General features: G+C 40.0%; 1 protein-coding gene across 1 annotated transcript in view; it reads left to right on the top strand.

Annotated features, from left to right (window-relative positions):
- The window catches only part of LOC139627422 (plakophilin-3-like), a 37,762-nt gene extending 13,927 nt beyond the window's left edge, over positions 1-23,835 (top strand). Inside the window, exons 3-13 of the mRNA XM_071488151.1 lie at positions 2,030-2,652; positions 3,071-3,194; positions 4,365-4,569; positions 4,715-4,874; positions 5,508-5,616; positions 6,047-6,211; positions 8,604-8,783; positions 8,939-9,092; positions 9,730-9,925; positions 10,308-10,395; positions 19,550-23,835. Coding sequence (XP_071344252.1) covers positions 2,030-2,652; positions 3,071-3,194; positions 4,365-4,569; positions 4,715-4,874; positions 5,508-5,616; positions 6,047-6,211; positions 8,604-8,783; positions 8,939-9,092; positions 9,730-9,925; positions 10,308-10,395; positions 19,550-19,591 — 2,046 coding nt within the window. The 3' untranslated portion in view covers positions 19,592-23,835. The remainder of the gene's footprint in view (positions 1-2,029; positions 2,653-3,070; positions 3,195-4,364; positions 4,570-4,714; positions 4,875-5,507; positions 5,617-6,046; positions 6,212-8,603; positions 8,784-8,938; positions 9,093-9,729; positions 9,926-10,307; positions 10,396-19,549) is intronic.
- The last annotated feature ends 2,183 nt before the right edge of the window (positions 23,836-26,018 follow it).

The following is a 26,018-nucleotide window of genomic DNA, read 5'->3' as shown; positions in this document are numbered from 1 at the left end:
ATTATTTATCATACACAGCGGTAAATCATCAAATTTAGATGTACTGGGTTTCGACATATTAAAATTAGCCTGTTAAAGGCCCACTATGTGTATATCTGACATTTGTTGAATGTTTAATGTAAATTCATTTCAGGTTGCTAAAACACCCAAGGAAAATGGAGAAACCAAGACCTCAGTGTCCCCAACTGTGGCATCAGTTCTGGCTGAAATATACAGTGCATCCGGAAAGTATTCACAGCGCTTCACTTTTTCCACATTTTGTTATTTTAGAGCCTTATTCCAAAATGGATTAAATTAATCTTTTACCTCAAAATTCTACACACAATACCCCATAATGACAAAGTGAAAAAGTTTGCTTGAAATTTTTGCAAATATATTAAAAATTAAAAACAAAAAAAATCACATGTACATACATGTTCACAGCCTCTGCCATGACACTCACAACTGAGCTCAGGTGCATCCTGTTTCCACTGATGATCCTTCAGATGTTTCTACAACTTGACTGGAGTCCACCAGTGGTAAAGTCAGTTGATTGGACATGATTTGGAAAGGCACACACCTGTCTATATAAGGTCCCATAGCTGACAGTGCATGTTAGAGCACAAACCAAGCCATGAAGTCCACGGAATTGTCTGTAGACCTCCGAGACAGGATTGTATCGAGGTACAGATCTGGGGAAGGGTACAGAAAAATGTCTGCAGCATAGAAGGTCCCAGTGAGCACAGTGGCCTCCATCATCCGTAAATGGAAGAAGTTTGGAACCACCAGGACTCTTCCTAGAGCTGGCCACCCGGCCAATCTGAGCAATCAGGCCAGAAGGGCCTTAGTCAGGGAGGTGGCTAAGAAACCGATGGTCACTCTGACAGTGCTCCAGCGTTTTTTCAAGCAAACTTTTTTCACTTTGTCATTATGGGGTATTGTGTGTAGAATTTTGAGGCAAGAAATGAATTTAATCCATTTTGGAATAAGGCTGTAACATAACAAAATGTGGAAAAAGTGAAGCGCTGTGAATACTTTCCGGATGCACTGTAGAAGTGCAGCTACATTGCTAACAAGAAGTCTGACAGAACTATCAGACTATCAGACAGGTTTTAAACAAACACCCAGGATAGCAAATATTAGTAGGAAGAGAAAAGAAAGAAAAATGGTAAAATTATTCCCCAAACTGACTGTATATCATCCAACAGTTTACAGACACATTTCGCAAAGTTCTCCTTTGCAGTGAGGGATTATTAGCAACATTGTGGTTGTACTCGCTGTCAGTTTTACCTCAAAATAAAGTGGTTTAGATAATCTGAATAGACTGATGGCCTGTTTACAATATGTCAAATGTTTCTTGTCCAATTGCTGGAACGATTTTAGTGCGTTTCAAGATCTCAAAACTCAGCCAAAACTCTAAACATAAATGACCAAAGTTGTAATAAATTACAAATAGTTAAATTAGTGATCTAAAACTTTTTTCTGTAAAAGAGTAGGGCTGTGCTTTACTGGAGACCTGTGTGCCTAGTACACACACGCACACACACACACACACACACACACACAAACTTGAAAGCACTGAGCCAGTGTTGTACATGAATAATGTTTCCTCTCTCGTCTTATTGTATCTGAGTCAGTGGGAGGGAAAATGGCAGCCCCACGCTGCTCACCAAATTCAGAACAATGTAAAGACAGAAGAAAAATATAAACAGGACATTTGCCTGTTGCTTTTATTGGCCAGTCTAAACAATACAAAGGCTGCAGTGTGCTTCCTGCTGGGTTTAAGAAAGGTTTTAAGAAAGGAGAGAAGGAAGAGCTGCAGAATGTGGGAACTCTTACACTATCTTTTACTGTATAGGACAGTTTCACTTACCTCAAACACTGTAGAAAAGAAGACATAGTGCTGTAAGAGCTTCTGTATAACAGCTTTTTGCTTTACTGAGGAAGTTGAAAATGTGTCTTTTCATATCAGAAATTCTGAAGAAATGGTATTTATCTTTTCAGTGTGTCTGCTAACAGTTTATGTCTCCCCACACCACCCACCCTGCAGGTTCCCACAGTACCCCTTCACTCCCCTGGTTTCTCCTCTCGCTCTGCTGTGGAAACAAGTTCAAAGATGAACCACAAAGGATCCAGCATGGTACAGAGCAACTACCAGACCTATAGAGCAGAGTCACAGAGCAGAAGCAGGCGCTCTAAGTCACTGTGCCAGGCTGACCAAGAGGGGTTTCCCCTCACGGTGTTGGATCTCCCAGAGAATGCCTCCTACCCAACCACTGCGCCTCCCCCAGGTACCCTTAGGCGCAGCCTCAGTGGGATACTGGCCCAGGAACGAGGCTACTGGCAGGAGGAGCTGCCGTGTCAGTACACCTACAAAGGCCCCTCCCACCGCACCATCAGCCGCATCACCAACCGACAGCAGCACTACCAGCAGCAGGGCTCTGCCTTTGAGAAGGAGGGCTGGCAGGGGACCGGCAGGGGGGTCCCCATGGCAGGGGATGGCTGGGGAACACAGTGGCAGCAGCATGTGTCCAGGGGCAACCATGTGATGGGGACAGGGCAGTACCAAGCGACCCTCCACCGGGCTGCCTCCCTCCGCAGTGTAAGGAGTGTTGGGAAAGGAGTGGACGTCTTGGATGGAGCATCAATACACAGCAATGACCCACTGGGAGAGTAAGACATGTTATTAATTAATTAACCTAGTTAAAATATCTGAGCATCATGGGCTTGGATCAGCGTTATTTGTGGCCCTAACAGATATATAAATCATATATAAGTGTGTGTTGTATGAGACAGAAGAGGTGACAGGGTAAAGGAGTGTGACATCATTATTATTGTGTAACTCAAAAGTGTGACAGATGTGTAACCTTTTTTGTTTACTCTTTCTGATGATTTATAGACAAAAGGATGAATTGATAAATGAGAATAATAATCAACAGATTACTAAATGGTGAAAATATGTTCATTAGTTGCAGCCATAATGTGATTACAGCATCACCACACACTGCTCGTTATAGCCACTGTTAATACACAGCTTGAGTGTGTGTCTGTATGTGTGTGTGTGTGTGTGTGTGTGTGTGTGTGTGTGTAGGATGCACGGTCTGGACATGGCTACAGCTGTCAGATATCTGTCTGAATCAGACACTGCCTTGCAAGTTCTGGGAGCGGCATACATGCAACACCAGTGTTACCATAGCAACGATGCCAAAAACCAGGTAATGCACTTGTTTGGTTTATTTACGATATTTGTTGTATTTGTGTGTGTGTGTGTGTGTCTGTGTCTGTGTGTGCATGGAATGTATGGGAAGAGAAAGAGTTATAGAGTAATAATAATAATAATAATAATAATAGTCACAAACATTGATGAGCTAGGTCCAAGCGCATTGTTATGATACATATCAATTAAACAGAGACAAAGTACAAGCGTCACAATGTATGTGAACAGAGTCGGAGAGTCGGACATCTTGTTTGTAATGACAAAATGACAGACTTTATAAATGGCAATTGGTTCAGCGAAGCAAAGTTTTATTAATGAGAGTTTATGTGAACTTATGTGACACTTGATGGAGTATCAAGATAAAAAGAAATTAAATAAAATGTATTTTGTGTGGCTCTGTCTAGATTTCTTATCTGTCAACTTTGGTGAAAATTAAATCAATTCAAAAATCATATCCACAGAATCAAAGAAAAAAAAAAAGCTCTCTAGGTGTGTGAAGTTTGAACGTTACCTGCAGAAATGTAAAATTGGTTATTGTGACGCCATCATGAGGTCAGCTGAATGAGTTTTGTTGCCTGAGTAATAACGGATAACTTCTTGAACTTCTTGCCAACTTTGGTGTTGATAAGCGTCTTACAGTTTCCAGACACTTAGTGGAGAATAATAACATCTAGAGAAAGCAGTTCCTGAATAAACTGTGAGTGAGCTGCTAAGTGCTGTCTGGCCTTAGGCAGGATTGAGCTCTTAACCACTGAGCCAGCTCTACCCACTGAAAGAAACATATCAACATCACATTTTCATAAGGCTTTAGCTGTGTCAACAGACGTAGCTGAGTTTGTTGCTATACTGTTTGGTCACTCCATGGTGCAATTAAAGGGGAATCTAAAAGTTAAAGAAAGTAAAACTAAAGTCATGTGAAAACACTGTGCAGTCAGACAAGTTCTACTATCTGAACAGAAGTGACTGGGAAAGGTGTTGTGTCACTCACTGTTTACTAGACTGCAGTGCAAACCACCAAGTGATCACATCTCCTGCAAGAAGCCGTCACAGCTGAGCCACACAATGGTGGTTCATATTTGAATTGCTCCACATCCATAAACAATATCACAAAGCCTTGTGAACATTTTAAAGTTTGAATCGAGTCTGTAGCCCACCATATGTCTTTCAGGTCCGTACACTGCATGGGGTTCCCGCTCTGGTTCAGCTTTTCACCAGTGAGAACCGAGAGGTGCAGCGTTATGCCACTGGCGCCACTCGGAACGTCATCTACGAGAACAGTGACAACAAGGTGGCACTCATTGATGCCGGTGGAGTGACGCGTCTCATCAGCATCCTGGGTGAACCGGACGAGGAGCTTCGAAAGACCATCACAGGTAGTAACGGTCTTCTGGTTTATATCCATGGTAATTCAGACAGATAATCCAGGTATTGTTTCTGATTTATCTTTATCTACAGTTTGTATTACGACTTTTAAATTGGTTATTTAGACAGTTGAATAAAACCTTGCTGTGGCTGCAGGTGTCCTGTGGAATCTGTCCTCCAGAGACAACCTGAAGGAGAAGTTGTCCAAAGAAGCTTTACCAGAGCTGACAGAAAAAGTATTGATCCCTCTGTGCAGCAGCATCCCACTAAACTCATCTGAGAGAGAGATCTTCTACAACACCACCGGCTGCCTCAGGTGACCCTGCTTAACACGTTAATGTGTAGATTTTCATCCAAAAGTTTAAATTTGTCACAGCATTTGCTAAATGGCACCACAGGCAAAGTACAGCCCGACTCTTTCCTTCATGTCATTCGCCCTCTCTCTGCCCCTTTCCTGTCACTCTCTACTGTCCTATCCAATAATGGCAAAATGCCCAAAAAATATCTTTAAAAAAAATAAATAAATAACCTCACACTGGGTATTTACAGTAGTCATGAACCTTTTCTGTTATTGGTCTCTAGAGATGCCATGACTTAAGAGTAGAGGCAGAACTCAGTTATTTCATTTGGAAACAAAACACTAGCATGATTTATTGAACCAGCTTTTTCATGATCATGTAAACCTAATTCTTAATTTTCATCCTATGGAACTGGAATTACATGCAGTTTACAGCTTGTAAAGCATGGTTCAGTCCCCAAGGATAATACCTTAAAATACCTTTATTTTGAAGGTTCAATTGAAGGGACTTCAGAGAGGTCCATAAAGTTTGTGCTAAAATCAAAAGATCAAAGATTCAGTTTTGTGAGACAGTTTTACTGCACTGAGTTCTTATAGCCTCTCCTGGACTTAAACATTCCCATGTGTGTGTATGTGTGTGTGTGTGGACAGGAACTTGAGCTCAGTGAATGAGAGGACGAGACAGAAGATGAGAGAGATGGGAGGCCTGGTGGACTCTCTGGTGTCCTACATTCAACAGCAGGACAGAGGTGACGACAAGGTAACTCTGAAAAGGACAGGAAAGCGGAGGTTTAACCAGTCCTGCTCTCAGTACTCTCTGACTTCTTTACTCTGTCTGTGGTACACTCAGGCCTCGAGACGAGTCTGATACGAGACAGACAGTATTTTACCTAAATGCTGCCACAGAGATGAGGTTTCACTTTCTTGACTTGTTGAAACTATAAAGTCACCTACAATAATTGTGGAGGGTCTTCCCTCACAAACAATCTTTGGCCAAGTACAGACTCCAAAAAGCACAACTATTTTCAACTGAAAGTAACTAAAGACTGGTCGAAAAGGTGCTGAATGTCCGCTAATTAGCATATTATGACATCACTGCGTCCTATTCATTCTGCCTGGTGTCAGCCGGTTGGGCCCCCTGTCTGTTTGCTTCTCTCCTACTCTCTGTGCCTCCACTCTCTGTGTCTCAGGGTTTGGAGAATTCATTGTGTGTGATGAGGAATCTGTCCTACCAGCTGTACACGGAGCTTCCTCCCTCAGTCCGACTCCGTTTGGAGGGCCAAACGAGAGCCTCCGCCTCCAGGGACAACACAACCATCGACTGCTTTACTCTTTATAGTAAAAAAAACAACCAGGTAAAATTCATCACACTCATAAAACACACTGCTATCAATTATTCAATCATCTGCCCAAAAATAATTAATTCTAGGACATTCAAACATCTTTATAAGATGCAATAATCAATATTCTTATATCAAGAGTGGGTCAAATGATTATATGTAGTGTTAGGGGGGATTTCAAGTGACAAACCCACAGAGAATTGCTACCCATCACTCAATATTTGGAATAACTATTATTCGACTGTTGGCCAGAAACACATCTCCAGTGCTCCAGTGCTGCTGATGCTCAACAGTTAGACAACAACTGTTTGTTAAAGTGTTCTGCAACTGTAAAAGATGAGTGTACTGCCTTTTCAGATTAAGAAGTTAAAAATAATGAGTTAAGTTAAAATTCATCAGTTCATAAGTAGATTTTAAAAGTGTATGTTGTTGGTTGTCAGAAACCGCGTCAGAGTGAGTGGTCTTTTCTTTGGTCTCGAAAAACCGCATCGTAGTCAGCGCTCGGTTCGTTAGCAGCAGTTGTGTAACCAGCTCCGTTGTTTTCCTCTGTTACATGCTCAGGAGAGCTGAGTTGAGTACAGACAGTTAAGCAGACTGCTGAAATCATTTTGTCAAATGTTTACAAACGTTTTTGCCTTGGAGAATGTTTATCTTTTTACGGTGATGTTGGAGGAGAAGACTTCATTAAAGGACAAGAAAAGTCAAGCCTTGTGGTTTTTTGGAGGGCTTCTAGCTAACTGTTATCTGACTGTCTAGCCTTGCATCCAGCACATGCACTGCGAGGGCAGTACAATGATAATATATCAACGTTGTGTTTAAAACATGTTCCCTTTCCCTTATTGGCCAAAAAAAAAAATCAATTAGTACAGCTTTAAAAGTCCAATGAGATCTGTAATAGTCTGAATATTATGTTTTAAAACATAGTATAGAGAGTATAGAGTTAATGGAAATTCTTGTTGCAAGCAATTTGAATAGAAATGATCATATTCAGGATTATTAAAGCACAGCAGTTAATTATAGTCAAATCATCATTGTGTGATTTCACCAGTTAATTTGCTTATTATATTGTTAAATATTTTATATTACATAATATTGAGTAAGCCTCTGTGCAATATAGCTAATTGTTAAATTATTCAAAATTGTACATCTTACAATAATTGTATTATAATAAATGAATTATTTTTGTTATTTGAAGTGTAGAGTCTTGATCGTTGTGATCCAATGCTTAACTAAAAATAAACTGTTAGATAAACTACTTCAAGTAGAACTTCACTGTAACAAAAATGAGTCAACCTGTGACCACTGCAACAAATATAACGGCATCTGTGGTTTCTAGTTAAAGCTAATTGAATAAACAAGGTTATAAGATAGTATGTGAACCACAGCTTCCTCAGTTTTTTCCTTGATTATCTATATCTATATTATCTAAATTATCAGTGAAGTGAAAATGCAAATTTAAGAGAGACACAGAATTTAACATAAAACAAAACAACCAACTCCACAGAGCTTTCATTCATTATTATCAATCTGACCAACAATCGGTGAAGTTGTGTTTCTTTTCTGTTGTTCTTTCCTGTGCCATGCCTGATAACTTGTGGCACAGACAGTGTTTTTGTTTGCAAACTGATGGACTGTCATCATCCATGTATGGCTGATTGTGGGAGTGGAAATGAGGCTTGTGCATGTGCGCCCAATTTCCCAATGAGTGAGATTTATAAAATGGAATCAAGTGTATGTACGCCTTTATAATTTTGATGAAAAGAATGCGTATGCACATTTCTGGTTTTGTGAGTACACACAGTTTAAATCAAGAATCTACACAGAAATTTATACATCTGGTCCCAGAATGCGAGACGTCACAGAGATGGAGAGGGTACAACAGCATCAGCAGACTGAACAGCTGCAGCAGGTTAGGAGGTGTAGGAGGAGCTGTACAACCAACAAAAGAAGGCGCAGTGGTGTCCACAAAAAAGACACTACACACAATACACTATAAAAACACAAAGCCCAGTGCTTCTGACTTGCTACAAGGATTACATTTTGCCTGAGAACATGAAAGGAGGTCTGATGAATATCAGCATGTTGGAGTTTCTAGTTTCCCAACGGAAACTGTCAGTAATGGCTTGATAACACTGTGGTGGTGTGTGTTTCCTAGTTGTTCGTGCTCGTCCACACCCCCGAGCAGGGTGTGTCCATCCTGATATGTGAGTGTTAGAAATATTCTGCCTTTTCTCTACATTATCCAGCACCGAGCACACAGATGCACAGTTTCTATAATATTATACAAAAACGAGAAAAACCAGCATCAGAAAACTGATGAGAAAAATATAAAATACATAATGAAAATATAAAAATATAATAAACTCACAACTTTACAATAACTACATTTTTTTCACCTTCTCTGCAGCGTAACCAGAACCTGTCCATACTGTCTGAAGTGTCCCGACAACCGAAAGGGTCTGAGTGGCTTTGGCACCCTAAGGTGGTGGCACTGTACAAGCTTGTTCTAGAGAACAGGGACATCAGCTCCACCACCCGTGAGGCTGCTATAGGAGCACTGCAAAACATCACCACAGGAGACGCCAGGGTAGGCTCTCAGACGCCACAGACATGTTAATGCTTATGCTTATATGTTCATATTTCAAATTAACTGTCTCTATTTTGTTGCTTTGAAATTGGATTTATAATCAACAGAAGAGAATCTCAGTACTAGCTCATGTGATGTTTGTCCCTCTCTGACAGTGGGCGTCAGTGCTGAGTGGTGTGGTGTTGGAGCAGGAGAGGATGCTGCCCATCCTGCTGGATCTGTTAGACATCAATAGTGACATGGAGCTGAGGTCTTTGACTGGTCTGCTGAGAAATCTTGCGAGACACTCCACCAGCAAAGACCACACGGGTAAGACACGAACAAGAGTCACTGGAGGTTCCCGTCTTCTCTGGGTTAGACACTGTAAATGAGTTTATACAGTCGTTTCAGAAAGTATTCAGACCCCTTCACTTGTTGAAAAATTAATTGTGTGATAAAAAGATTGTGTGATAATAAAGACATTTATAAAAACAAAAATATTCAAAGCCTTAATTCAGTAATTTGTAGAAGTCCAGCTTTGAGTCTTCTTGTGCAAGTTGCACACCTGGATGAGGTCAGTTCATTCCAGAGGATCAAGGCACTTTGTACCTGGTTACTCAGTTTGCCTGGATGGTTACTGAAGCCACTGTGCTCCTGGGAACACTCAAACAAAATGGATCTTTCCAAATGTTGACCATTTTGATAACTAACAATGTGTAGAGGATTTATCCTCTTTTGGAAAATGGAAAAATATGTAGTTTCTCCTTCATAACAGAAAAAAGTTCAGTTTGACTGTAAAGAGTTTGCTCCTGGGCTCCTGTAGCAATGTGTATAATTGGCTTTGTGCCCTTCAACAAACAATAAGAACTAACAGAGGTTGTTTGAAAGGCTGAAAGTACTGAAAGGTCAGAGCATTGATCCAAAAACAGTTCTGTGAGACAGACACCCTTCCTCTTTGTCCTTGCAGCCAAGAACATGGTGGACGTTCTGGTGACCAAGCTGCCGTGTGACGGCCTTCAGAAAACGCCATCCAGCGAGGTGGTGGTCAACATCTGTGGAGCCCTCAATCACCTGGTCAGCTGCAGTTCCATGGCAGCACGCGACATCTCGTACTTCAACGGCCTGCCCAAATTGGTGGGCATAAAGTCATTCCACGATAACAGGTAGGAGGAAGCGTTTTTTCCCATAGAAATACTAAAAATATCAGTGAGAACGGAGCTGCTGCTTCAAAGAGCAGTAGGAGTAAACACATGAGTAAAAAAAAATTAACTACTATTAATGTTCTATAAACTATGAAAACCTGTGTTTTATTGAAAAACACTTTCCTCAAGCAAGCTGTGACCTCTCAGTGACCTCAGTGTTTCCTGTTTATGACTGTACATGTTCTGGAGCGGTTACTCCTCTCCCCTCTGAAAAAAATATGACCTTTTGCTAATTTTCTGGTGATTTTAAAGTGTCTATCACCGAGTTTCTCCCCTCTGCTTCTGCTCTGGTATTTTCTCCTCATTAGTTGTTGTCTCTCACTGTCACTGTGTCTTCTTTCAGCTCTGGGAGTCTGAAAGCTGCCAGAGCAGCCTCAACTGTCCTCTGCAACATGTTCCAGTACAACAAGCTGCACAGAGACTACAAACTGGTGAGATCCACGGCTGCTGATCTCTGCAGACATTATACAAAATCATTCAAATATCATATATACTTCACACAGCTGCAAACACATCTGTTAAGAGCAAAAAGTTTCCTTTTTAAATGTGCATCATTTTGGGGGGTTGCAGGAGGCAGGGGTCACTGACAAATACTGTTACTGTTTTATGACGTTATTATGACAAATGTGTCAGCAAAACATTAAGAAGACAAAGAGCAACATTAACATTCATTTGAAATCATGTTTGTCTCCACCTGAACCATTAGGTCCAGTATTTAAATGAGGTAAGACTTTGTTCTCTTGGGGAAACATTTCTTGAGTTCATTATGTTAAAATCCATTATTAAAAAAGCCAAATTTCATACATTCAACAGTAAAAACTAACAAGAACAATATGGCCAATAAAACCAGTAAAACCAGAATATTACATATTAAGTATTACATCTACTCTCCTTTTAGTTTTCTTTTGGTTTCCACCAAGTGACTCCACAATGTTTACCTGCAAGTTAGTTGCTAAATTCTTCTTTCTGCTGTTTGTCAGTGGTCAGTTAGTGCACAGGTGATTCATCAGAGCTTTTTGCCAGAAAAAACGCTGCCAGACCAGTTATGTCTGCAAAGGGTAGACGTAACTGGGCAAAGCTTCATGCAACATGCAACGAAAACAAAATGAAATATAAAACTCACCTCAGGGATCTGCAACATTGGCTGTTTTCACATTATAAACAGTTATTTGAGCTGTTGTTAGGTTGCAGGCAAAAACAACTGACATTAACTTTTTCCATTGTATAAATATAAATGGCAGCTTGCATTTGGAGGTTTGGGATCTTTGCTAAAGCGCATCTACAGATTGTATGTGACCCCACACTTTACACTTTTGTAAACTGGAAACCAGACAGAGTGTTTTACCTCTTGTTGACAGTGGATCAACCAGTGGAGAGTTAATTTGGAAGCATTGTCAACAAATCGTATTGCATCCAAGTTTGTTTAAACTGGACCAGACTGGTTGAGCAAAGAAGTGCTCTCTGTAGAGCTGAAGAGTTTGTGTTGGGCAGCGAGGGCTGTTATTTCTCTCAGTGTGTCCAGTTCTGTCAGTCTCATGCAAGAAGGACCACATTCTTCAGTTCTCTTAGGATGAGTTGTCTGACACTAAGTGGAAGGCCTTTGGCTTTGGTCCGGAGGTCTGAGGCAGCCAAGACATCATGAGTTCCTTTCAGTGATCTCTGCAGTCCTGTCTCCTGACCTGGACTCCCCTTACTGACTCAGTGGTTCTGAGTAAACTTAAGTTGAGGCTCAGAAACCAAATCACAAAAGTCTTCAGTAAAATTGTTGGCCCCCAGTGTTGTAAGACAGGCTTCCAAGACATTAACTTTACCTATTACATCTATGCAAGGGGTCCTGTTTTCTTCCATGGTTGGTGATGTTTCTGACTCAGTGTTTGGCTCAATTCTCAGACATGTATCTGTTTTCCCTGTGGTTCAGGGCATTTTCCCCACAGCAACCCCCACCACACCTGTATACTAATCCACTGACTAACCTAAAAACCTGTGACAGCAAAGATGGAAAATACCACAAACTTTAGCACCTGAAGTATCACCATTCAAAATAGCATTTTCACTGTCAAGCACTAACAATTAGACCCACACCTGTGCAACAACCCTATTCTGCAGGTTTGTTTTGACACTTTTGTGCAGTGAGCAGCTGACAACAGCGGTGAGATTGACTGTGACTGTGATCCCCTGTGATTCCTTGTGGGCATACCTGCCATATGAGCCTGAGGTTGCAGTTTACACCCACACCTACAGTGCTATTGATATACACATTTGTGATCAGAGAGACAATACACAACAATACAAATCACAATCCTAATCCTTACATTTAGACTTGGACTTTGATGTCCAGACTGCAGTTTACAGGCAGCTCTAACTTCAGGGACTTGCTATCTTAACTCTCACAGTAAATTGAGATAATCCACACAGACATACCTCACCGTAATACTTGTTGCTCAGTTTAAACTCACAGAGACTCCAGTAATTAACTGCAAGCCTTAATTAACACCAGCAGTGTCTATGATAATTAAATTATACTGGACTTTGTCTATCAGCTCTTAATGTAGCCATCGTCATAGAGAACCACAGTGAAATTCCAGCTTCTCTTTGTGAGCTGTGAAAACCTTATTCACCCACTGACATTTGTAACTGCACTAAAAATATAAACTTAAAAAACAGTTTGTTTGTGCGTCTCAAGATAAGGACAGTCATTTTTATGGTGTCCGTCCCATTTTCATGAATGCTGTATCTCAGTAAAAAGGGAATTTCTTCAGATTTGGCACAAATGTCCACTTGGACTCATGAATGAACTGATTCTGGTCACTGTTCAGTGCTGTGACTCAGGAAGGGGAGATTATGACCATATTTCCTGTTACATGGTTGCAGAGGCAGTAAGTCTAGTTTTGAAAAATAACCTAATACTGTTGCTTATTCACTAATTATGTTTAGGCTTTTAATAAACACATTTTCCCATAAGCCCCTATTATAGGCTAATCATCACTGAAAGAATGTATACATCTAACTCAACTGAGTTTTTTCATATTTGAGGTTCAAACCTTAACCCACAGTCAAACTTTCATTCACTGCAATAAAAACTGCAGTCTGACTTTCTACTCAGCTTCCCAGTTCTTAAACTTCTTCCTTCATGTTTGGAAACATGCTACATATTCTCATGTTCAGCTACTCCAACTCTAACTAAACATACCACAACATCACAGCTAAAAACATGATTCTTAAGGCAAACACACTTCTTCAACAGCCACTAATTTGGTTGATTTAATGGTTGAGTTTGCGGTGCTCTGATCCCTGCCTTGTGTCAGAGGGTAAATTCCAACCTATTGGTGCAAAAATCTGATGAGTCAACAGCAGCAGATTGCAGCAATCACTCATATTTTCTTCAGGAGATCTACAATCTAGTTTTATATGGAGGAATAAAACACATAATGAATGAAAAATACAAAATGAATGAATGAAAATAATGAATGAAAAGGGAGCCCTAATGGCTAAGGAATCTGAATCTATTATTTGGTTATTACAGATAAAATAGTTAAGAGAATGTCTGTCTGTCTGTCTGTCTATGTAAGCCTGAGGTTTTTTTTGTTATATATACTTATAAAACAAAAAAAACTAAAATTTCACATTTATCCCAGCTGGCACTGGAAGCCAACAACCTACGACTAACGTCAGACAGACGATAAATTTTGGTCAGAAATTAAATTCGTGTTGACCTTGTTGGTTATGTATTGAATTCTGGTGTTTTATATGTTAAGATGGCGTCGGCATGAGATGCTGGATTTTGGTTACTTAACAACACAACTTAAAACCAATAAAATATCAACATCAGCTGTTGTCAGTTATTCTACATCAAATTAACGTTGGCATTAGACGCCTGACCTGACTACACAACCTACATTCAAGCAAATACTAGTGTTGCAACAGCTTGCTGTTGATGTCTCTTAGAGTAACTCCTGGCAGATTAGTTTGTGTGGTGGACTGTAGTTCAAACATATAAAAATACAGTTGTTTTTAATTTTTTCATCATTGTAGAAATCAAATGACCTCAAAAGTGCTGTGTGATCATTAAACCATTTCAGCATGAGAAGAGGTGCAACGCTATTCAACAAATTAATATTGTATCTATGTCAGTCAGATCAAATGATTTTATTTACCCAACATGTTTAATCAGCTGATTCCTCAGTTCACTAGTTGGCATCTAAACACTAATAATAAACAGTTCACTCTGAAAACATCTTTGCCTTAACATTTTTATTAAAACAAAATATTATCAAACACATGGTGTCTTAGCAACATGTAGTCAGGGGTGGAGGGGTATTGGGTGGGTTACATATCCAAAGGAGGGAGTGAGTGCGTGAGAGAGAGAGAGCAAGCAGACAAAGTATTATGAGCAAGAATTAGGAGACAAAGTCTCCAACTTGGCCTGTAACCTCTTGGCCGATCTCTTTATACTGATTTGCTGCTAACACTCAGATCTGAGAGTTGAAGTGTGGGTGTACGCAGCACGGTAGCAGAGAAAAAGAAAGAAACAAAGACAGAGGGAACATGCAGGATCTGAACTGAATTCCCCAGATGTCAGCTTTACTTGGCGATTGTGCTTGTGAGCAGCCAGATGTGCAACTGTCCATCTTTTTCAGTAAATAGCACTGAGCAGATCCTGGTGGAGGTGAACAGCTCTGTTTGTATTTGCTCATTGGGTGAATGTGACTGTCAAAGTTCACTGAGGTAAATCCAAAACTTACATACAGGCAAAAGCACTGGGGAAAAACTCAGTGAACAAGAACAGAAACCAGACAGGAACAACAACAGTAGCTCCAAGCAGCGAGCAGGAAAGTAAAGACACTGGGGAACAACACAGATCTAACATAGAGTGAGGGGAACACAGACGAGGAGAAGACACAGGGGGTTTTTGGAGTGACTAACTAACCACACTTTACAGTCTTATCGAGTAGGCAGCAAACAGAGCAATATCATATTAGGACGTGTGTGTTTGTATTTCAGATGGCAATAACGTTCATTTGACTCAGGTCAAATGAACTCATTTAAGGAGTCTGAGTCCTGTGGCCCTTTGCTGCATGTCATCCCCTCTCTGTCCCCAGCTTCCCTTACAAAAGTACCCCCATCAAAATAAAGAAAAAACTATTTTTAATTTAAGCCTATTTTAACGTGGATGAAGAAGAGTACTTGTCTGCATCTTCATCAAACTGGACAGCTAAAGCAGGAATGCTACATTGAAGTGAAATATAATGGGTGAAATAATCTTGAATTCAATTAGATCACAGATTTGTTCTTATAGTTGTGATTTGTAATAAAAATATCCATTTTGATGAACCAATCACGATGGAGAAAGAAAACAGCTAAATTCCTGCTAACAAGCTTATTAGCATTAATTACAGTCTGGAATTCATATTATTTGGTGTATCTATTTAAGCATATTAAATTTTAATTAATATATTGATTTCAAAAACTACAGAGAAAGGCCATACTTTTATATTATATAATATTTTCTTTACCCCATGATCTTGAGATAACAGCTTTGTTTTCTCAAGATAAGGAGATAATTTTTCCCCTCATCTCAAGATAACTGAGCTTTGTTGTGGCAAGAGAATAGAAAAATGATCTTGTTATCTCAGGAGAACAGGATTATCTCAAGATAACAAGATAAGTACGACATTCTGAGATAATGGAGCTTTGTTTTCTTGAGGTAACGGGATAATTATACCGTTATATTGACATAACAAAGCTCTGTTATCTCCAGGTAATGGGATTAAAAAGTATTTGTGACTGTGGCCTTTCTCAGCTCAGTACAAAACAAATATGACATGATAAACATTTTTACTTTTGGATGATTGCTGTTGTGTTAAATGGTTATTCTTACTGATTGACATTCTCACACATTTACTGTGTCCTGTTCGTGCAATGGGACAGTAAAAACCTGCAGTCTTAATGGCCCTTTAAAAGTGTACATTTAAATACATTTAAGACACAGAACCAAAAACAACATTACACTGTTAATATGATATTTTACATTGATTCATTTGATTGAAGACGGGAGCCTGACGTTATAGTGGAGAGCAGGATGTGTGGGTGTTGGCTGACATTGTTCTCTAAATTTTATCTCCACCAGATGGTTTTCTAGTTTATGTATGCACACATCTGTTTTCCAACCCACTTGACCTCCACTCCTCTCTTCCCATTGGTCCTGTTCCTCCCTCCCTCGCTCTGTTCTGAAGGCCTGGACCTTGTTAACGTCTATCCATGTCTTATCTTGAGATACTTGGCTGTGCAAATCCAAATATTTTCTCTGTAGTTGTAGCAAATAGATTGTAGAGTCATGTCACACATTGGGAAATCAGTGGTGATGCAGATTTTTCATTTTATTTTATATTTATATTGTTTACTTTCAAGCATTGAATTCATAACTATAATTCTGCTGAAATACACAGTGGAAAAAGCTGGAGCCAGATCCAGAGAAAGCAGTGATGACCACACAGACAACAGATCTAAAGCATTTAGTGAAATCTAGCGAAATTTGAATGATGTAAAGTCTATTTGGTGTTTTTACTGTAGACGGTAATGGAGTTAGGATACTAAGGAAATGAAGAAATTGTTGTTAAGTTTTTCATATTTGATACATACATCCATAAGCAATACCTGCTTATCCTTAAAGGAGGGGGGCACTGGAGCCTATCCCAGCTGACACTGGGCAACAGGCAGTGGCACCCTGGTCAATCTCAGCTCAACATCTAAATCAAGTCTGTATGTCTTTGGACTGTGGACAGAGATTGAGCAGTTTTGCCACTTTGGGGCAGCACAACAAACTGTAAACACTGACATGTTATCACCTCACTAAATTAATATGACAAGTAGTTTCAGTCCAGTATTCACTCACCTTCCAATCTCTGTTTTGGTCTCCACCAGCTCCTGAGAAAGCCGTCTGGCTCTTCGGTGGCTAAATGTTTCACTATGTTCGCCAGCTAGTAGCTAACATTGTCTGTTGTGTGGTGCTGGGTATTTGCTGTACAGTGGGTTTTTTAAGTTACAGCAAAACAGCAGTTAGAGCATCTCTAAGCTCTGTGATATGGCATACTGTGAGTGAAACATACCGTGAGTGGGCTGTTGTTATCATAGGGATTTCATCAAAATGTTCAAATCCATCTGAGTTAAACCTGGAAGATTTAGGTTTGAGAAATCATCTGTTTTTGACTAATATTTGGCAAATAACAAGAGAAAACAGTTAACACAAGGACACAGGATTAGAACTTGGGAACTTTATATTTTATTTCAGTTGGACGTTCAAGGTTTTTGCTAAAACAGCTGCCGTCTGCTGATGAGAGCTGTGAGAGTGAACCAAAAAATTCTCATCCTCTTATATATATAATATACACTATAATTAATTCCAGTTTTAATATAGAAATGTTTCTTATATCAGTTAATGAGGAAGTAAAACCACTGGCATTGCTGCATGATGGGGAATACTGAAATTTGGACTGAGCTAAAATATCTTAAACTACAACTAAGGCCAAGTTTTTCTCAGTTTATGAAGTTGATAAAGATCAAAAGTGAGAGGCTAACAGGATTACAGCAGCCTGGACACGAACAAGCGAAGCAGCTCCTTTTATAGAGGGATGTTTAACCGTCTGGCTGTGGAATGTCATACTGATTATATCAGATAATACTTTGCTGCCTGCTGGTAGGAGTTTCTAATTAGAAGTGGAACCAGAAATTAAGAAAACTACACTTGTATGATTTTAGAGATTTGACAAAAATCCTTTATTTTTGTCTAACACAGTGACAACACTCTTCTGCATCATGATGTCTGCTTGTGTCTGTTATTGCTGATGTCTGGGCTTTGTTGAGTTTTAGCTTTTGACTGACCACTCTCAGCAGGCCTGGGCTGGTCTCTGGTGTGCCTCCTGGGCTGAATGAAAGAGGAGTTTGGGTTGGTGGACTTTGGCAGTCGTTGTTATGTTCCTCCTGTAAGCAGCCAAAACAAAACAAAAGTTCCTTCACACTCTGTCTTCGCAAGTCACAGTGCAAACACTGGTCCAAAGCATCTGGAAAACCAGTGAACACCATTAACTGTGGCTATTCATGGCTCCTGGGGGCCATTTTAACGACCCATGATCTTTTCTTTAGAGCCACCCACTGCACAAAATGAATGTGGTCAAAATATTTCCTCATCTCAAAAGAAACACTGATATAAACTTTACTGGGCTACTGTAATAAACACACCATAATGTTGGGTGCGGCAGGTGAGGGCTGATGCATTAAGCGTTTAGTCACCACTAGAGGGCATTATTTTTAGCCTGGGTCTAGCTACTTTTTAACATTTAAAGGTTTTGCTCCTAGAGATGAAGCCACTGAGAGCTATCACCCGACTGTTCCCCTCAGATCTACGGAGCATTTTGTCTTTCAACAAGTCTTTAAATTCATTGTCTTGGTTTCGCAGATTGCAACCTTACAGTTTTGGTTCAGTCTCTGCACTTTAATCAAAGCAGGCTGCTCTTTTCAGTGAATACTGTCTGATAATCCCACTGTACACTTCCTATGAAGCAGCAAACAGCAGACAGACAAAGTTACGGAGCAGCTGGTGAACTTAGGGGAGCATTCAGCAGATAAAGAGGCAGATATTTCCTTCAGGAACTGGTGGAGACAAAAACCAGAGAGTGAAATTTGGACTTAGATTCATCAGGTGTCCAAAAACAATACTTCAAATGAACACTAATGTTGCTGCTGTGTAAATAGGCAACTGATTGCTAACATGTTCACTGAAAAATCTTTATAAGGAGATAAATTTGCTGATGATATTGTCAATATTTGATTTTCATCTTGTTCCATAGTCTTCCAGCAGTCCAAACAATTAATCAATACTGCTTTAATAAAAATAAAACAGAAAACAAAGGACAATCTTTAGATCAACTAGTAGTGGGTTAACACAAAGCACTGGTTAATATAAAAAGATGGGGTAGCAGACTAAAGTTTACATTCAGCTGTTAAGTAGGTGGGTTCTTTCTTTTTTCTTCTTTTCTTGAATCTAGTTTTAGCCCTAACCCCAACCAGTAATCTCTGATACCTGACCATACCCCTAAGACTTTACCTCACGAGGCATCGCTATGTAAAATGCACTGTTCAAGGGAAACAGCCTTCAACAGAGGCAAAGCATTAAACAAGAATCACATATATAGTGAGCTGTTGCAGGGACACATTGAGAAATACAGAAATTGTGAGGGTTGAAAGTTTTGTCAGAAAGTTCACCAATGTACTCATGGGTTTTCTGATGTAGTGTCTTATAGGTGATTAAAATAACTTTAAATTAGATTCTAAAAAACTGGAAGCCAGTGTAATGAAGTTAAAATCAGAGTAATCTAGCAGCAGAGGTTTGAACGAGCTGTACATGATTAAAGACTCAAATGTGCGGGTGAAAAGTGCATCACAGTAAATCTGTAACTAAATGTGCTGGTAAACAGCAGCACAAGCTGAGTGTAAATATCTGGCCCAGTCACTGCATCATTCTTTGGGAACATGTTTACTGTTTTTATATTGTTTGTCAGTATTTGTATTTTGTTTCTTTGTGTCTTTCAGAAAGGATTTGCCAGACGAGACTTCACAGACGCCACCATCTAGACCGAAGCATGTGACGTGACTTACTGTGAGCTTTTGACCTCTGGATCAAAATTGTCGTGAGGAAAAAGAAGAGGAACAACAAAAGCTTTAATGAGCAGATTACTGAACTGTGTTGGATTTAAAGGAAGAGAAAAATGAACTGTATAGCATGATGGACATTAAATTTGCGCTCTTTTAGGTGGTTGTTAACTTGGCTTAGTTTGCAGCAGATTGACTGTAATAAGGGAAGTTGATGGTTTCCACACAAAAAAGTGGACTTCACCCCCAAAACTATCATATATTGTGTGTGTATTAGGGTTTGACTGATATGGGTTCTTGACACTGGCACTGACTCCATTTGTTTTGGACTGATGTAGCTGATAGATGATACACGATGCCCACACACACATCAACACTATACTCAGACAGTGTGCGGAGTGTAAGTGAAGCGGCGTGAAGGAAAAATGGACAGTGTAGGTGAAGAAAATAAGATGAGAAAAAAAGAGAAAAGGTGGAACTGAGTGAACTGAAACACACCTTCAGAGCCATTGGCACATTATATCATCCCGAGTTGATTCTGTGTTTTAAAAACGAATTAACCGATTAATTATGCTCTGTGGGAATGTATGCAAATATTGAAATTTCGAAACTGAAGACCTGCAGGGTGTTTTCTGTCCAAACCTGCTCTAAAAGATGTTCATGTGGATAATTATTCACGTAGCCTTAATTAGTGAATTGACTAACTCTTGAGACTGAAGATTCTTGAGGTTTTTTGGATATTTTTTGAAGCAGTTTTTGCATGTATTATTAAAACAGTAAACAGAACAAAATATTTACACAAAACAGTAACAATGTACACTGCCTGTTGTAAATGTGTGGAGATTAGCCTGGATGTTAGAGTCCCCGTTGTGCCCCGGCTGTGATGATGATTGGGTCACAACCTTAATTTGTCCAGTGGTTTAAGACCAAACATCTGTAACAATGATGACGTTTCAATCAGACTAGAGGTGTAAAGAACAAATCAATGACTTATCAAAGAGAACTGTTTATACTGACTGACTGAATGAGTGGAGCTCCTCTCACAGGTGACACTTCAGTTCACAGTTCGTCAGAAATGATTGGCTGCTGAGCAATTAACCTTGTGTACAGTGCTTTCACTGTATTTTACTGTATAGGCTAGTTTTGTACTGACCTGAGTGTGACAGTTTGCAGCAGTAACAGACTGAATATACAACTATAGACAGTCAGAACCCGTCTAAACGTCAGGTCATGTCAACATTAATGTGTTCACTTACTGTTGTAGATACTGAAGTGCCTTTAAACGGTGGTGTGACTTCTTACGTAAGGGAGAAAAACGAAGAACAGACATAGCATTTATAATTGTGAGTCGACATTGATTAGCTAATCTTAGCACACTAACGTGCCAGGCAAAGATGATTATCTGCCAAATATCAGCATGTCAACATTGTTGTTAGGGCTGGGGTGTTGTGAGCACATTTACATGCTGACTTTAGCATTTAACTCAAAGCAGCACTGTACTTATGTACAGCTTCACAGAGTACATAGCATGGCTGTTTGTAGTCTTGTTAACAGATTAAGAAGAGTTTATTTTTTCAGATATTAATCATCAAACATGGTCTAGCCATTTCCGTTCACAGTCTAAAATGTGTATAGATGAATCATTAGAGGTGTAGAGGTTCAGTTAGGTTTATCAAGTCAATATACAGGTAAAAAAGGGGGAAAGGACATGTACCAGGAAAAAGAAAAAAAAAAAAAAATTAGATTGGTGTGGCATGGTGGTGCAGTGGTTAGCACTGTCTGCTCTTGAACCCTGGGCCTGGAGCCTTTCTGTGTGGAGTTTTTATGTTCTCCCCGTGTCTGCATGGGTTCCCTCCACTACTCCGATCACAGTCCAAAGACATGCAGGTTAGGTTGACTGGCGACTCTAAATTGCCTGTAGGTGTGAATGTGAGCATTGTTGTCCGCGTATTTGTCCTAGGAATGAAAATGCTCCTATGCACAGGAATTAATGTATTTCATTTTCAGTTTGTTTGATAAAAGAAGGATAACTGTGAAGACACCATGGCAGTCTAAGAAGGACAGCTACAGCTACAGCAAAAGAAGTCGCCAATGTTGAGGAAAAGAAAACTCCGAGTCTAGTTCCAAGTTTGCTGTGGTGGTGCAAGTTTATTGGAGTTCCAGGTCATGGTGAGCCTACCGACACAGAGTGGGTCTGGTATCAGGAACTGCTCTAGAATGCAGGGCCAGGGAACAGATATACCCTGTCCCCAGGTGTGGTCACAGACAGTTCATGAATGGATCGTATAGTGGATGTGTATTGGTTAGTCATGAGCAACAGGTAACTGTCTTACAGGAGGGTGAACTCAGTAGGGGGGCAGGGATGGCTCCCAGACAAGGTCAGAGACAAAGAAACAAAAGGACAAAGGCTTGACACTCAGGTAGTATGATCAAGGCTCGGTCAGCAGGGGAGTGGAGACGGGGAGGGTAGACAAAGGAGTATGATCAGGAGACTCTGACCAGCAGGGGAGGGGAAATGGGAGAGAGCGACATTTGGTTGGGATTGCCCCAGACGTGTAATGGCAAATGTCCCTTCAAAGAGAATGTATGTTGCATATGTAGATTTTCTTCCTCACCAAACATCACATTATTTACCAAACAACTGTTTGTTTAGCATTTTATCGCAAGACAGAGCTGTGCAGAAATACCACTTGCATGGAAGGAGCTAGTAAACTAATGAATCTACATAAACTGTAGACTATATTAACCAATACAAGGCAATCATCCTGTTGTCATGAAAAATGATCTTGTTTACAATGAGGTAAATGGTGACTTATAGTGTATGTGCAGGGAAATGGGTTTGAATATGGCAAAAATATTGTCCCATATAATCAGTCTAGTCAAACAAAATTTGATTTAAATGCTGAAGCCTCACAAAAATGTCTGAACTGTGGAGAGGCCAGTGGGACAGACAGCGATGGGTGAACGACTTGAAGAGTAAACAAGGGGGTTTCTGTGGACGGATGTGTGGGAGAGAGTGCTGTAACCTTCAGACAGGGAGTTTATCTGACAGAGGATACTGCAGACTCTGCAGCAGCTCCACAGTCTTTGGCTGGGAGGAAGGGGGGAAGGGAGGGGTTCAGACTGGGGAATGAAAGACCTGGATCTGCAGTGGGAAAAACTGGAGAGAATGAGTGAATATTAGAGTCCTATCAGGCTAAAATATATCCACTATCTGCTGATAGTTATTTTCATGGACCTTCACATCCATTCTCTTCCCCTCAGTTTTTGAGCACACTAATCTGCACTGATGAGGACAGTAAGTTAGTTCAGACAGAGCAGCATCATTTAGGGAGTATTCAGTTGTTTTGATTTGTTTTCTGTTACTTTCTCTCATGAATTGTTTCTCTTGGCCTGTAATTTTGTAGTCCACAAGTGCTGGTGAGTTTACTGGTTATATGCTGTTGTTAATCTTCACAAGGCCATCACCTTTCTTAGGTTTTGATACTTTGAGAAAGTAACCATTTAGTTTTTCAAAACATCACCAGTTTATCCAGATAATGTCTTTTTGGAAATTTTCCAATTTCCATTGTCTGTAAGGACACCCCCCTGCCCCACCACCACCACCCCCACCCCCCATGTGTTGAGACCGGAGGTCATCTCAGCAGCTCATACTCCGGCATCCAAAAAGGCCGGCCTGTTGATGTGCACCTTTGTCCTTGGAGGAAGGAGTCTTATCTCAACATTCCCTTTGGTAATTTACTGCTGGCTCTGTCAAGCTCTTATAATCTCTTCTGGAAGATAAACTTTGGTATCAGAGTTGAAATATAACATTTGTTGTTGCCCGTTTGTCTGAATTTAAAAGTGAATACATAATAAATACATGTTTTATTGGACAGTTTAATAACAGTATTGTTGTACCTCTGTGGACCTTGGGGCTATTTTAGACGTTCTGTGCCACTCTTAAGGATCAGTTTTGGGGCCGATCCAGGCATATTTCAATGGATCAGTATCAGCTAAAATAACAGATCAAAATCCAATCCTGTCATTATTACTCTATTGTGTTTAGTCCACCTTAGTCTGCTAGTATAGCAGCACATGTCTTTTAAGAGGTTCTATTCAAAATCTAAATGGTCTAATGGTCACTTACTTACTAAAAAATGCCAAAGTGATCTTTGAAAACAAGAATTATGACGACATGTTTTATGTGTTTTGTGAATGAATAAAAACTAAATGATGAATGGAAATGTTTTAATGCAGTCTGATTCAACAAAATGCATCACACACTGTAGCTCCTAATCAGCAAAACTTTTTCCTTCACCGCCCAAAATATCTCTTGTTCAGCAGATGATGATTTGTCAGGAGAGACTTCATTCTGAGTCAACAAATAAACCTTATGCATCATGTATTATTTATTTGGTGGTTGGACCCCAATGTGATATCATCATATTTAAAAAGGGTGGTGGACTCTGATGAGCTTGACCTTGCACACGATATGGGGACTGGAAATGAATGGGATGGAGGGGGGTCACAGCAATACACACTGAAAGCTGTTGCTCAGATGGATCTTCCCTGCCCTCTTGTGGCAGAGTTAATGACCCCACAGTCAAGGGGGTTTCACATTATTGGCCTGAGAGTCCTGGGTGTTTAAATATATAAATATATATCAAAAATCAGCACAATATGCAATTTGTCGAGGGATGGTCAAACTTTTGAATACACCTCAATCTCCACTATTCACAACTGAAATCAGATATTTCAGGTTTGAGTAGAGCACCAAAAAACCTGTACAAACATGTTTTTATCACCTTAGAAATATTTCTAAAATACAATCTTTTTAACTTTTAAAGACTCAGACACTATTCCAGATGCTTTTATCTCATCACACCTGTCTTTTCACTTGTCTCACCCAAAATCTGTTGATCGTCTCCAGACTGTACAGAACTCTGCTACCAGGCTTTTAACAAGAACCAAGAGACATGACCACATCACACTGGCTCACAGTATGTTTTAGAATAGATTCTAAAATTTTATTGCTTACTTTTAAAGCTCTCTGTGGCATTTCTCTTGGTTACATTTCTGACCTTATCGTGGGTGGAAGTGTCCAAAAAAACTGAGACCATGAACTAAAGTGATTTCTAGCTAAACTACATATTTGTGAATGATGAGATTGACAGTGCACTGCTCATACTCTTTAGGAGAAGCCAGATGAGGTTTTTAGGTCACTTTCATTGGGTCCATGATTTGCTAAGAGGACTTTAACTATTGGACAGATGAATGAATAAAAGCATAGCCTCACTGAATGTATGGAATAAATTTAAGTCCTGTGTCCGTGCAGTACCTCTGCTCCTGCTCTCCTCCCTGCAGCACAACCACTGACTTTGGCACCACTCTGTCTTCGGCTTTCAGCCCTCATTACCCAGCCAGTAGACAGAGAGGACAAGGAGACAGAAGTTTGGGCGGCTCAGGCTGGAGTAATGGTTGGAGACTCTGTTGTAATGGCATTACAACAACAGTAGCTTATAATGCTCAAGTCTGCACAGTGTCATTTTCTCTCCACTCTTCCTTCCATCATGCAACTATTTTCTCACTTTCACTGAACACCACTCATTTGCAAACCAACTATGAATAATGACAGTGAAAATAAAACTGATATCCACAAAATACACAGCAGCTGCAGTGTACAGTAAGTAACTCAGTTGAATGTTGTCTGACTTATTGAGCTGATTATGTTGTGGTTTCATCTTACAATGGAGAATCTGGTTGCCGAAGGAAACCAAAACTGCACCACTGTGGCAGTATACAGTAGATTTACATGTCCTTAACCTGCCGGTAATTCCACCGCATACTACCTTCACCAAATACAGCTGTTATCTGATACTTCTGTGTAAATTGGCAATTCAGTGATTTAAAGTTGTTTTCTCTCTCTCTGACTCTCTCTCTCTTTTAGGAAAAGACTTTTTGTTTTTCAGCACCCTACTTATTCTCTTCATAGAGGACCTATGGAGTCTGCAGGGTTAATTAGAGCCTTAAAGGCAACTTATGTGTGAAAATCTATCTACTGACAACAGCCAGGAGACACATCATGTTTAAGCCACATTAGAAGGCAATCCTTTGGCTCTGCTTGTAGATTTGAGCTTGAAGAGGTGTGTAAACCAGCCTGACCAGCCTGCCTTATGAAAGCTTTTTGATATCACACAGCTTGATTCCCTTGTTACTGGGAAGTCTTGGTCTCTGACTCGTGGTTTAACTGATAAAACAACAAATGCAACATTTGGTTCAGTCTGGACTGCACCAGAAGTTGACCTTTAACCTCACAGTATTTCATGACTCAGGGATTTCTGTATCATTCACTGGTGGCTTAGTGTCCAGGTGTATGTGTGTATCTGTCAGGACAGATTGGTTAGGTCAGCTGATCGATGGTGTTGGC

This window comes from Trachinotus anak, unplaced genomic scaffold, assembly GCF_046630095.1.
Source record: "Trachinotus anak isolate AG129_WGS33_773 ecotype Australia unplaced genomic scaffold, CSIRO_AGI_Tana_v1 ptg000011l, whole genome shotgun sequence".
In the NCBI taxonomy this organism is placed as follows: domain Eukaryota; kingdom Metazoa; phylum Chordata; class Actinopteri; order Carangiformes; family Carangidae; genus Trachinotus; species Trachinotus anak.
The sequence above is the reverse complement of the archived record's forward strand: the minus strand, read 5'-3'. Positions and strand labels throughout refer to the sequence as shown.